This window comes from Solea senegalensis, linkage group LG6 (assembly GCF_019176455.1).
Source record: "Solea senegalensis isolate Sse05_10M linkage group LG6, IFAPA_SoseM_1, whole genome shotgun sequence".
Lineage (NCBI taxonomy): Eukaryota > Metazoa > Chordata > Actinopteri > Pleuronectiformes > Soleidae > Solea > Solea senegalensis.
Window position 1 is genome coordinate 26365128 of NC_058026.1, and position 12907 is coordinate 26378034.

Here is a 12907-nt window from a genome sequence, read left to right on the forward strand (position 1 = left end):
TCGTTTCTTTTTCGATTCTATTAGTTTAGCCGAATTAAATAGGACCTATAATTGATCCAGTCAGTAAACAGACTGATTATAAAAATGATCAATGAAAAGTAAGCAACGACAACAGTTCCGTGTTAAATTGGCAGATTAGAGAAGGGAATCCGGCGTCTTTTTTACAAGAGTGAAAAATATTCGCGTGGACGAAAACATAATCTTTGACAGATTCAAAATCACACGGGACTGCATTGAACTTTCTTTATTTATTTAATGCTAAACAAAGAGTCAAATACAATATTTTTGATTTGTGGGAGCGGCACTCCTCTGCGCATGCGCACTAATACGCAATGACGTGGGTAAACAACCATTTGGACATTTAAATGTTCGACTGTCAGACGAAACACGAAGGTAAGAAAACAACGTCTCACACCGCGAACTCTCGTCGACTCTCACTCATTATAAATCATATATATGTACACGTGTGTATACATATATATATATATATATATATATATATATATACATAACGTACGTATATATGACAATTAAATACAAGTGTTCGAGTTAGCGAGCTAAGCTAGCTGTGCTGCTGCTGTTAGCCTCACTGTGTTTGAGCTGCGTCACAAAAACATGTAAACATGTTTATTCTCACTAAAGTGTTTTTAACCTCAGTGGCGTGTGAGGGACACGAGGGGGCGGGCTTGCGTTGACACGTGCAGCGACTTTCTGTCATAGTTTAACGACCTTGTGACAAGGAAATGTAAAGTTCTGCTGCACGAGACCTTTGCTGGACATCACCTGACCTGGACATCATCTGACTGTATTTACTGTGAGAAAACTGACTGACTGTCTCTGAGGACAGGACGTGTCCTCGGGTCCTGATGATGGAGACAGAGACAGTGAGCAGGAGAGAGGCGGAGTTATGACATCATCATTCTGCTGTGTATTTGTTGTTTCCCTGGAGTTTCTGCGTGGATGAAATGATAAATAAAATTTAAAAAGTGAAAGCAGAGGCGGTCCTAGACCGATTGGTGCCCTAGGCGAGCTTGATTGATGGCGCCCCTTCCCCACGAGAAAATTACATTACATTAGCAGACGCTTTTATCCAAAGCAACTTACAATAAGTGCATTTAAACATTTGGGTACAAACCTTTTTCTTTTTTTTTGTCGTCGTCTTAGAATAACTCATGTCCAAAGAATTGCACATTTATTTAAACAATTATAATACAAACAATATAACAATATGTGCAAAAGAATACACCTGTTCAATAATAAACATAGAAAAAATAAATGTTTAACTTTAACAGTAGTGCAACATCTGAGGACAAAAAGTGCAAAATTAAATACCGTAAAATATGATTCATATAACCTATTAATCAAAATATAATATACAAAATAAACAAATAAGCTTCAATATATTCTACTACACACACAATATCATACTTCACTTACAGTGCCACCTTTCTGGCCTTCCTTGCCACAAAGTCATCTATAACCTCCTGAGGTTAGAATTGTCATTTATTTTACTCAAGTTTAATTTATTTTTATGTAGAAGTATTGTTGTAGATACAGAGGAATGGCAAAAACTGTTGAAAAAATAGACATTATAATTTTAATTCTATTTTTTTTTTCTAGATGGCGCCCTAGGCAAGTGCCTGAGTCGCCTGTAGAAAGGACCGCCACTGAGTGAGCGCCTCCTGCTGCTGAGAACCGGCCTAAGACTCTTTGTGCAAACATGACAGATTTGATCGACTTAAACAAGTCTACAATCTCTAAAAGAACTTTCTCTCACTGTTAGACACACGTTTGTAAACCACTCACTCTCTCACACCAAAGTCCACAGAGGAAATCAGTGATTTGAAGACAAAGACAAACATGTGGTCTTGTTGTCACTGACAGGCTCCGCCCACACCGTCATGTTGTCTCATGTTATTTTTCTTTTTTCAAGTATTTGCTGTGGACTCAGTGTCTCATGCTGGAAGTGTCCTCTGATGGGACGTGTATGTGCAGCTGCTTAGAACTGCCACTAGTCGGCGCCCTCTCTTGGTTTTATGTTCTGGAATTATTCAGTGGTCAGTGTTTGTCATTTAGTGTATGTGACGATGAAATCATGTCTCTGTCTCCTCAGCAACTATGATGAAGCATGACCTCATGAGGACGCCGCCCGTCTTCTTCCTCTGTAAAGGACAATCGTCCCTGACGTCCTCTGGCGACACTCTGCCTCAAAACTTTGCAGAAACTCTGCCAACAGAGATGAGTGTGAAGATCTTTGAGGAGCTGGACACAGTGAGTCTCTGCAGCGCCTCACAGACCTGCAGACTGTGGCGAGACATAATCCAGGAAAGTGAGCAGCTGTGGAGGACACAGTGTCTTCTGATCAGAGCTGTGTGTCAGAGGGAAGTCGATGGTGACAGGAGGGACGGCCTGTCCTGGAAGGTGCGTGTCTTTATTGTTGTTTAACATCTTTTTGACATCCTTACCATTGTCTGACTGTCACCCGTTGTCTCGTGTTGTCTCCTGTGGTCTCCTGTTGTGTCTTGTTGTCTCCTGTGGTCTCCTGTGGTCTCCTGTTGTGTCTTGTTGTCTTCATGTTGTGTCTTGTTGTCTCCTGTGGTCTTGTTGTCTCCTGTTGTGTCTTGTTGTCTGCTGTTGTGTCTTGTTGTCTCCTGTTGTTTTGTGTTGTCTCTTGTTGTGTCTTGTTGTCTCCTGTCGGGTCTTGTTGTCTCCTGTTGTCTCACCTGTTGTCTCGTGATGTCTCACCTGTTGTCTCCTGTTGTCTCCTGTTGTCTCATGATGTCTCACCTGTTGTCTCTTGTTGTCTCACCTGTTGTCTCACCTGTGGACAGGTGACTCTGGTGAAGAACTACACTCGCAGCTGTGTGAAGAAAGACTGGTTGAAAGGACGCTACAGTCATGTGACGTCAGCAGAGCAGCTGATTGGTCGGAGGATGACGGCGCTGGATGCTGAGGCATGGGGAGACATCCTGCAGGCTGAGCTGGACAGATGATGGACATTTGGACATTTTATTCTTTACAACTGTAAAAATTGTGACTTTTTTATGAAAAATGAAAATAATTTAAATGAATGTGAGTTTGTACGTTTACTGTAAACATTAATATAAAGTTTGTACAATTACTGTAAACATTAATATTAAGTTTATATGTTTACTATAAACATTAATATTACTGCACAAGAACTGAGACTGTGTGTGTGTGTGTGTTTGTGTAACATGTAAGAAAACTATTCTGAACTATACCTTTAATTTGATGGTAAAACGTCCCTTTAATCATTTTAATCATTGGATTATAAAAATAAGCAAAAACAGGCAGAAGAATATGCACAAGAATTTTTTTGTCAGTTTCTAAAATGACTCTAATAAATATAGTAAATAAAACATTAAAAATAACTTTGTACAGTAAAAGAAACAAATAATAATAAATAAGTAAAAGATAAATGAAACTGATAAACACAACACAGTCAATTAAACACAAAATGACATAAAATATATACAGAAAAAACATTAACGAAGCACAAGTTATTGTATTTAATACAGTAAATAAAATAATAATTTATGTACATGAACACTGATAATTAAAGTAGTAATACGATAATTAAAGTAGTAATACGATAATTAAAGGTAATATTAGATAATTAAAGGTAATAATAAGATAACTACAGTAGTAATAAGATCATTAAAGGAACAAACACAAATTAAAAATAATCCCGGAAGTAATGAAGAAAACGCTTTTATTTTGAAAGAGGTCACCGGACGCGTCGTTGCGCACCGCTGCTCTGTCCGCATACACCGCAGCATCCGCCTCCAACCCCACAGCACCGACACAACACCGAGCCACAGCTGAAGCAGCGCCGTAGCACAGGCGGACACACACACACACACACACACACACACACAAACACACACACAGTGACACAAACAGACGGACAGACGGAGAAGCCGCGAACATGGACGCCGTGCCCGCGCTCATCCACATCTCCATCTCTCTGAAGATTCAGCCCAACGACGGAGCGGTTTTCTTTAAGGTGGACGGAAGCCGCTTCGGTCAAACCCGGACCATCAAACTGCTGACAGGCTCCAAATATAAGATGGAGGTGGTAATGAAGCCGGGGAGCGTGGAGGCCACGTAAGACACACACACACACACACACACACACACACAGAACAACAGCTTCTGCGCCACCTGCAGGCCTCAACCCTCACACACACAAACATCATCATCAGCAGCATCATCACCATCTACTGCTGCTGCAGCTGACACGGGGCGTGTTTTATGTCATAGTGATGCTGCAGCTGACAGGGGGCGTGGTTTATGTCACAGTGATGCTGCAGCTGACAGGGGGCGTGGTTTATGTCATAGTGATGCTGCAGCTGAGAGGGGGCGTGGTTTATGTCATAGTGATGCTGCTGCAGGGCATGGTTTATTTACTGGTGATGATGCAGGTGACGGGGCGGTTTTATTTATGAGTGATAATGCAGGTGACGGGGAGGTTAATTTAGTAGCGATGATGCAGGTGACAGGGGCGTGGTTTATTTAGTAGTGATGATGCAGGTGACAGGGGCGGGTTAATTTACTGGTGATGATACAGGTGACAGGGGCGTGGTTTATTTAGCAGTGATGATGCAGGTGACAGGGGGCGTGGTTAATTTAGTAGTGATGATGCAGGTGACAGGGGTGTGGTTTATTTAGTAGTGATGATGTTGACAGGTTTATTTAGCAGTGATGATGCAGGTGACAGGGGTGTGGTTAATTTTGTAGTGATAATGCAGGTGACAGGGGCGTGGTTAATTTAGTAGTGATGATGCAGGTGACAGGGGCATGGTTTATTTAGTAGTGATGATGCATGTGACAGGGGGCGTGGTTAATTTAGTAGTGATGATGCAGGTGTCAGGGGACGTGGTTTATTTAGTAGTGATGATGCTGGTGACAGGGGGCGTGGTTAATTTACTGGTGATGATGCAGGGTTATTCAGTGGTTAAAAGGATCACATGGATCACAAACGTGACACGCCTCCTCTCGTCTCCACAGCAACATGAACATTGGGGGCGTGGTCTTCCCTCTGGAGCAGCAGTCCAGAGACGATGACTCGGTGGTTTACCACGGTCAGTATGTCACCGAGGGCGTCCCTCACACCAAGAGCGGAGACAGACAGCCCGTCCAAGTCAGCATTGAGGTGAGAGGACAGTGTCCCAGAGTGTGTGTCCCTGAGAGGACAGTGTCCTAGAATGTGTGTCTATAACTGTGTGTGTCTGTGTGTTTGCAGTTTAACAAAGCAGGGACGTTTGAGACGGTGTGGCAGGCAAAATACTACAACTACTACAAGAGGGATCAGAGTCAGTGTGGAAACGAGTTTAGCTGCATCGAGTACGAGTGTAAACCCAACGAGACCAGGACCCTGATGTGGATCAACAAGGAGACGTTCAACTGAGTCCCCGCCGGGACCAACGTCAACGTCCAATCACACCTGTGACGTGCTTTAAAGCTGCTCTCTGAACCACCGCGAACACTCAGGAAAACAAAATGGCCGACAGAGGAAAAGATGGAGCCATTTCCTATAAAATCACTCTTTTATGAAACTTAGTGATGGTATTCTTGTGTTTGTATGTGGTACTGACACACAGTGAACACTGACTGTGCTGTGAGCGCCCCCTGCTGCTGATTCACATTTGGTGAAAACAAAATGGCTGCCAGCAGAGACACCAGGAAAAACAGTTTTTTAACCACTGAACAAAAGATTCTATGATCTCTACGTCACATGATCACGTCTTTATCTCACTATTAAAGTTTGTAAACCACTCACTCTCCCACAAGAAACCTCATAGAGAAAATCAGTGCATCACACACACAGGAGTTGTTGATCCACTGCTGTTCAAATGTCTTTTTTTGTCAATTCTGCTTGTAAAATATATCATGTAGACTTAACTCAGTGACACAAAGTGACCACACGAGGCAGCAGAGAACTAGCAGCTCCTATGAGGTTTGGTGTGGGAGAGTGAGTTTTTGTTAAAAGGATAAAAATCCGTTTTTCCTTGTGTCTCAGGATAGTTCTTAGCAGCAGGGGGCGCTCACAGCACAGTCAGCTCTGACTGTATTTTAGTGCCTCACAATGTTTCAGAGTGTAGCTTTGAAGCAGGAGCACAGAACAAAGACTTTGTTAGAATAAGAAGTCGAGAGCTGCGTCTCAGTTCAAGCCCTGCCTCCTTCAGATGCTGCATTTAAAGTGTTGTTACATCACAGTGACGTAATAATAAGGCTCCACCAAACTATTACAGGGTTCATTGTGCAGCAGTGACAGCGGTAACCCTGGTAACTAACCCTGGTTCAGATTCTGACATCTGCATCACTGAAGGAGGCGGAGTCTGAAACAAGATGCTCCTCAGGTGTGGAAACAGGTGATGAATCTGTTAGCCTTAGCTTTAGACAGATCTGTGATTCTAAGCTAACAGTATCCCACCTGCTGTCACAGTTTATGCTAAACTACGCTAGGCTAGCCACTAAACCTATTGGTGCATTGACGAGAGAAATTAAATTCATGTTGAACAACAGCCGATCATGTTACCGCGGCTAACAGCCGACCATGTGACCGGGGCTAACAGGTGTTAGCTGAAGACACCTGCGCTCGTATTTAACCTTATTTATTATGTGTATGTGTGTGTGTTTTCATATTTAGCATTTCATATTGTAGCATGTAGCATACGTTACAGAAACTGACCTCAAGTTATGTTTGCTAAGTAGTACACGCTAATCACATCCTTTTAATCAACACATTATTTTGGTATTTGACAGGGTCATGTCCACAGACACCAGTAGGGGGCAGTACTGAGTGTACGGCGCTCAAAAAAACAAAAAAACTACAGCTTTCAGAGAAGCCATCTTGAATTGTAAACACATACGGTTGTAAGGTCATAAGGAGTTTGGATGAGTTTTATGACATTACAACTTCAGGGGCCCGGGAGGGGCGGGGCCAGGAGGGGGCGGGTCAAATCCAAATGTGTGAGTAAGAACATTTGAAATATAAAAATATCAATGAAAAATCACCTCATTATATTTAAAATGGCAGCTGCTCTGAGAGTAAACAACTCGCCGAGTCGTGCTTCAAATTCGCTGAGTCATGCTTCACTTTGTGTTTTTGTGTGTTTTGTACAACTGAACTCATTTTGCCAAATTGGATCACTTTGTTCCTTTGTTAGAATGTCAGTGTGAGAACTTTGCTGTTTTGTTACGTTGTTGAAGTGAAAGAATAAAACGACTATAAAACAACAGTGTGTTTGTGTTTATGCTGTTTATCCATCAAAGTTTGGTTTTAGTCTCATTGTTTTCCATGATAACATAGCTCCTCCTCCTCTGTGTGGGCGGAGTCATCACATCACTGTGGTGACGTGGTTTTCACCACTCCAACACAAACTAGTGACATGTAAGTAAAGCAGTTTTTTTTGCGTTAAAATGAATCATTAGAATCATTAGTTCAGATGAGTTGACAAAATGGTTCAGTCCTTCAGTCACTGAACTGAAATCCCAGTGAACGTGGTCACGATCGCTGTCTTTCAGCAGTGCCGTCTCTAAATCCACCAGACTCCTGTTCAACACATTTGCTTTGCTAAATGTTGGAGATGAACGCATGTTTTCAGGATTTTTAAGTCTTTTTAACTTTGATGGACATTGTTGGCTTTGACACCATGACTCTTCAGTGACGACACTCTCTGACCAATCAGAGGCCGGCAGTCTGATGATGTCACAGTTTAGTATCGGCTCAACTGAACCTGTCAGAGCAGGAACTAAAAACACAGCAGGTACCAGGTTCTATCACTGATGTGTGGAGAAGAAAACACTGGAGAGTTATAGGTGTGAGGTGGAGAAGAACCATTATAAATAACAAGCTAAATCTGCACGCCTTAAAAACAGCAGCACAGACGCACACCAGTAGAGGGCGGTACTGTGTGCGCGACAAAGGAAACTAACGAATAAAACTATATAAACGACAGCGGACCTATAAATGTGATAATAATGCGCTACACACGAAACTTCCTCATTACAAAACACTGTTAGAGAACCTTAGTTCATATAGTGCTATACCACAGGAAAGAGCGTCACGTAAATGTTACGTAAAACAGATTGTGTAAGTGTGGTTGTGAGAGGTTCTCTCTCTCTCTCTCGCTCTCCCTCCCTCCCTCCCTCCCTCTCCGCTGTTCTCTGTGCTCGCTCGCTCTCGGTACCGGTGTCCGCTGCTCGGTGTGTGTTCGCCAGAACGTCGTGTGTCTGTGATTCGGCTCTGACTCTGTAACGGTCCGTGTGTGGCGGTAAAACAAACATGGTGAGGAGTGTTCTTTATTTAAAGTGTTTGAGCAGCTGCTGAGGACCGTTAGCTGCCGTTAGCCTCAGGTTAGCTCTGTGATTGTTGTTTTTCCTGAAGCTAACGTTAGCCACAGATTAGCCCACATTTCATCGTCGGTGTGACGCAGCAGTTAATGTGTTCACACCGTCATCATTCATTCGTTCATGTCTGTAATGACGGATCTGTGCATTTGTACGGTATAGCTACAATGCTAGGCTAGGTAACTGGCAAACTACAGGCTGGAGGCGTACCACCGGAAGTGAAGCTCGATTACATTCAAAATAAAAGCTTATCTTTTGAAAAACGGAACCTTTTCAGAAGCGGTTATAATGTTTGTAGCTTTACTGTTAAGACTGACGAGAGTTTCATTAAACGATCGATTTTCCAGGATATTTGCTGCTCTATACAAACTACAAATATGTGTATGTATACATATACATGTGTGTGTGTATATGTATATATATATATATATATATATATATATATATATATATATATATATATATATATATATGTTTATTATCAGGTAAATTTGACTTCCCTTGAATTGACTTGGAATGTGTACACTAAATAAATAAATGAATGAATAATCAGAGCAAAATAAGTAGTTATTTACAACATTGATCTGTGTTTAAGTAATCTAATAATCCATATGCCTTTTATTCATCGCATAGTACATGTAATAATAAATGTATATAATTAAATAATGATGTCATTGGAGAAAGTGAATGTTATTGAGCTTATTTTAAAGATAGTTTGGTTGACACAATGGGGCGCTCACAGCACAGTCATTAATGACTGTATATATCCATATACATAAATATATACACGTGTGTGTGTCAGAGTTTTTTCTCATCACATAATGGATTCAATCTTAAAGTTTAGAGTTTTCTCATAATTTTTTCTCTTCTTCAGGGAAATGAAGCGAGTTATCCTCTGGAAATGTGTTCACACTGTAAGTAACAATAACACGTTCATATACTCAAGGATTCAAGGGTTTTTATTTGTCACATGTATGTGTTACACAGTGAAATGTAATGAGTCACTCTGAGACAAAGAAGAAACACACACACACAATGGGGGGTAGACAATAAACAGAAATTATCAGAAGGTAATGATAAAAAAGTGACAGTGATATTAAAGTGCAGTGTAGCAGTAGTGATGATCAAAGTGGCAGTGTGCAGTGGTTGGTGTGGTTGAAGTGCCTTATGCTGTGGGGATAAAAGCTCCTCAGTCTTTCAGTTTGTGATGTCAGGCTGCAGAACTGTTTGCCTGGGTTCAGCAGCTTGAACAGGCTGTTGCTGGGGTGGGAAGTGTCCTCAATTATCTTGGTAGCTCTGCTCCGGCAGCGTCTGGTGTAAGTGTCCTGCAGAGAGGGAAGATCTGGGCTAATGCAGCGTTCGGCTGCTTTCACCACTCTCTGCATGGCCTTAGGTTCTTGGGCTGTTGCCGAACCACGAACAGATGCTTGTTGTCAAAATGTATAGAACGTTTTCAGGATCTTGGTGGAGACCCTGAACCACCTCAGCTGTCTCAGGTGGGACAGTCACTGTCTTGCCTTTTTGACTTTGGTATGAGTGTGGACTGACCAGGTGAGCTCATCAGAGTTGAACTCAGAGGGAACGTTCAAAACACATTCATACTGAAGGAACATTAACACATTCATACTGATGGAACATTAACATGTTCATACTGATTTCATGATGTAAATAAATAAAAATCTGGTTTAAATAAGTTATTTAGAAAAAATTATTTCATGAAGTTTTTACTTTACTAAATTCTGAGCCAACAGCTCGCTCTGCAGCTAACAGTGCCCTCTGAGCTAACAGCTAGATCTGCAGCTAACAGTGCCCTCTGAGCTAACAGCTAGATCTGCAGCTAACAGTGCTCTCTGAGCTAACAGCTAGATCTGCAGTGAACAGTGCTCTCTGAGCTAACAGCTTGCTCTGCAGCCAACAGTGCTAACTGGTCGCCTAATGGTGTTAAAGATAAATCACAGTTACGTCATAGCATGTTAGCGACATTCTGCTAACATAAAAGAGCTACTGAAATTTTGACGTTAAAAAAAGTTTTTATTTATGAAAACAACTTCCTGCGACTCGTCAAAGACATGACACTGAGAACAGATGTTCACTTCTTGTTGGCTCTGAGACACCATTCAGTGTCCAGGCCATTGGTGCTGATCACAGTGATTAGTGTAGAGGGACGCATCACATGACTGAGGATTAGCAGGAGCTGCTGCTTCAGTCTGAACCGTCATGGCCGCCACAAACAGGAAAGCAGGTGAGTTAGTAAACAGGAGGCAGGAAGTGAGACGCAAGTGAACTCAGGTGTGTCCAGACAGTCCCCGGGAACAGCCCATGTCCACACCTGTCCTCATGTCACTCACGTCTCCGTCTCTCTGCTCTGTTTCAGTTGACGCTGATGAGATTAAGAGGCTGGGGAAGAGATTTAAGAAACTGGACCTGGATAACTCGGGCTCTCTGAGTGTGGAGGAGTTCATGTCTCTACCTGAGCTCCAGCAGAACCCGCTGGTCCAAAGAGTCATCGACATATTCGACACAGACGGGAACGGAGAAGTGGACTTTCAGGGTAAACAGATGAACTGAAGGACAGCTGCTCCTGGGATTATTTCTCTGATGTGGAAAAAAATAATCTGAGTCACTCACAGATTTATTCTCCTTTGTTTTTGACAGAGTTCATTGAAGGAGTTTCACAGTTCAGTGTCAAAGGCGATAAAGAGCAGAAGCTGCGCTGTAAGTGTCCGTCACTCATCTTCATCATCATCATTAAGTTCAGGTCTTCATACAAACCAACAGAACAGAACCAGTTGTTATGAAGACAGAAAACAAAAAGAAAATCATTGATTTTAGGAGCTGCTGGTCCTCTGCTGCCTCGTGTGGTCACTTTGTGTCACTGAGGATTGGACTGAAGTGGAAAAATAAGACTTTTGAACTTGCAGTGGATCAACAACTCCTAAAAATCACTCATTTTCTCTCTGGACTCTAGTGAGGGAGCGTGAGTGGTTAAAAAAAGTCTGTCCAACAGTGAGATAAAGATGTGATCATGTGACCTGGATATTGTAGACTTAAACCGACGCAGTCTTTTGTTAAGAGGATAAAATCAGATTTAAAAAACCTGAACACACACCCACGTTGACAGTAGCTCGCCTGCGCCTCTGTGTGTCCCCACAGTCGCCTTCAGGATCTATGACATGGACAAAGATGGCTTCATCTCCAATGGTGAGCTGTTCCAGGTTCTGAAGATGATGGTTGGAAACAACCTGAAGGACACGCAGCTGCAGCAGATTGTCGACAAAACTATCATCAACGCCGACAAAGACGGAGACGGACGGATATCGTTTGAAGAATTCTGCGCTGTAAGTTTTCACAAATATGCTAACCCTTTAATTTTATTTGTAAATAAACATGAATCAGATGACCTGACTTTGTTTCCTTCATGCACAATAGTCAATTTCCTTTTAACCTGACTTTCAAAATAAGAGCCACTGACTTCTCAGTAAATCAGTAAAATAAAACACACTGACCTTTGACCCTCAGCTCTTTGTCTCCCCCCGCAGGTTGTTGGAGGATTGGACATTCACAAGAAGATGGTTGTCGACGTCTGACCACACACACTTTCCCTCTCTCTGACACACACACACACTCTTTCTCTCTGACACATACACACTCTCTCTGACACACACTCACACTCTGTCTCGCTCTCACACACATGTTCTGAAGCCAAACTTCAACCTTTTATGACTGAACAGGAAGTCATGATCAGCTGATGAATGTTTGTATTTATATTTATTTTGAAGTTGATCGGTGGTCATGTGACACCGCAGGACGTATTTCATCAATCATTTAAAACAATCATCACAATTGTTGCCAATGTTTTATTTAAAATGGTTCAATTCCAACATGACCTGAACGCAGCACAACGCGTTCCAAGTGCGTCAGTAGTTTTGTGTACAGGTGTTTCCAGCTGCAGATGCACAGTGTCGCCCCCTTCAGGTGGATTCAGGTCTCCATTGATGGTGTCAAATGATTTGAATAATGATATAAACAGCTTTTCTTGTGTTTAAGAAGAAAAACAACATGACGTCATGGCGACGCTGCTGTGATGCGTTCACTGACCTGTTTCCTGTTTGTGTCTTTGGTGCATGCTGCGTGACGTCACAGTGACGCTCCGACTGTTTACATTTGAACTGATGACGACGCAAATATTTACATTTTTAAACGTTTTGATGCATGATTCATAGAAACCATGGGAAGTTGCTTTATTTATTGACTGATGATATTCTATTATTGTTCTTGTTCTGGATGATGATGATGTAACTCGTTTTGTTTTGTATTTTCAGAGTTTTAGCTTGTGTTAACGGATGACCAACGTCACGTTGACGAAACTCAAACGTCTTTGTTGGTTTTTAAATCTGAGGTTTCACACTGGAAATAAACGCAAATAAATGTCTCAAGTCTTTTCATTTTTCCTCACGAGCTAACTACCAATGCTTCCCTCTAATCGTCTGTTATGGCCAACCTGCAGTACACTCACAGTCCACCAGAGGGC

General features: G+C 42.0%; 3 protein-coding genes across 3 annotated transcripts; all 3 read left to right on the plus strand.

Moving 5' to 3' along the window:
* Positions 1-310: 310 nt before the first annotated feature.
* On the plus strand, positions 311-3182 carry LOC122770845 (F-box only protein 48). Its single transcript, XM_044028009.1, has 3 exons — positions 311-393; positions 2114-2421; positions 2832-3182. The coding sequence occupies exons 1-3, from the start codon at positions 366-368 to the stop codon at positions 2991-2993; spliced, it is 498 nt and encodes a 165-aa protein (XP_043883944.1). The 5' UTR covers positions 311-365; the 3' UTR covers positions 2994-3182.
* Positions 3183-3757: 575 nt separating this feature from the next.
* Positions 3758-5579, plus strand: cnrip1a (cannabinoid receptor interacting protein 1a). Its single transcript, XM_044028010.1, has 3 exons — positions 3758-4128; positions 5032-5176; positions 5267-5579. Exons 1-3 carry the CDS (start codon positions 3950-3952, stop codon positions 5429-5431), a joined length of 489 nt encoding a protein of 162 aa, XP_043883945.1. The 5' UTR covers positions 3758-3949; the 3' UTR covers positions 5432-5579.
* A 2577-nt stretch (positions 5580-8156) lies between these two features.
* On the plus strand, positions 8157-12808 carry ppp3r1b (protein phosphatase 3 (formerly 2B), regulatory s1ubunit B, alpha isoform, b). The gene is made up of 6 exons (XM_044028008.1): positions 8157-8314; positions 9251-9290; positions 10751-10927; positions 11032-11091; positions 11530-11714; positions 11916-12808. Exons 1-6 carry the CDS (start codon positions 8312-8314, stop codon positions 11961-11963), a joined length of 513 nt encoding a protein of 170 aa, XP_043883943.1. The 5' UTR covers positions 8157-8311; the 3' UTR covers positions 11964-12808.
* Positions 12809-12907: the final 99 nt, after the last annotated feature.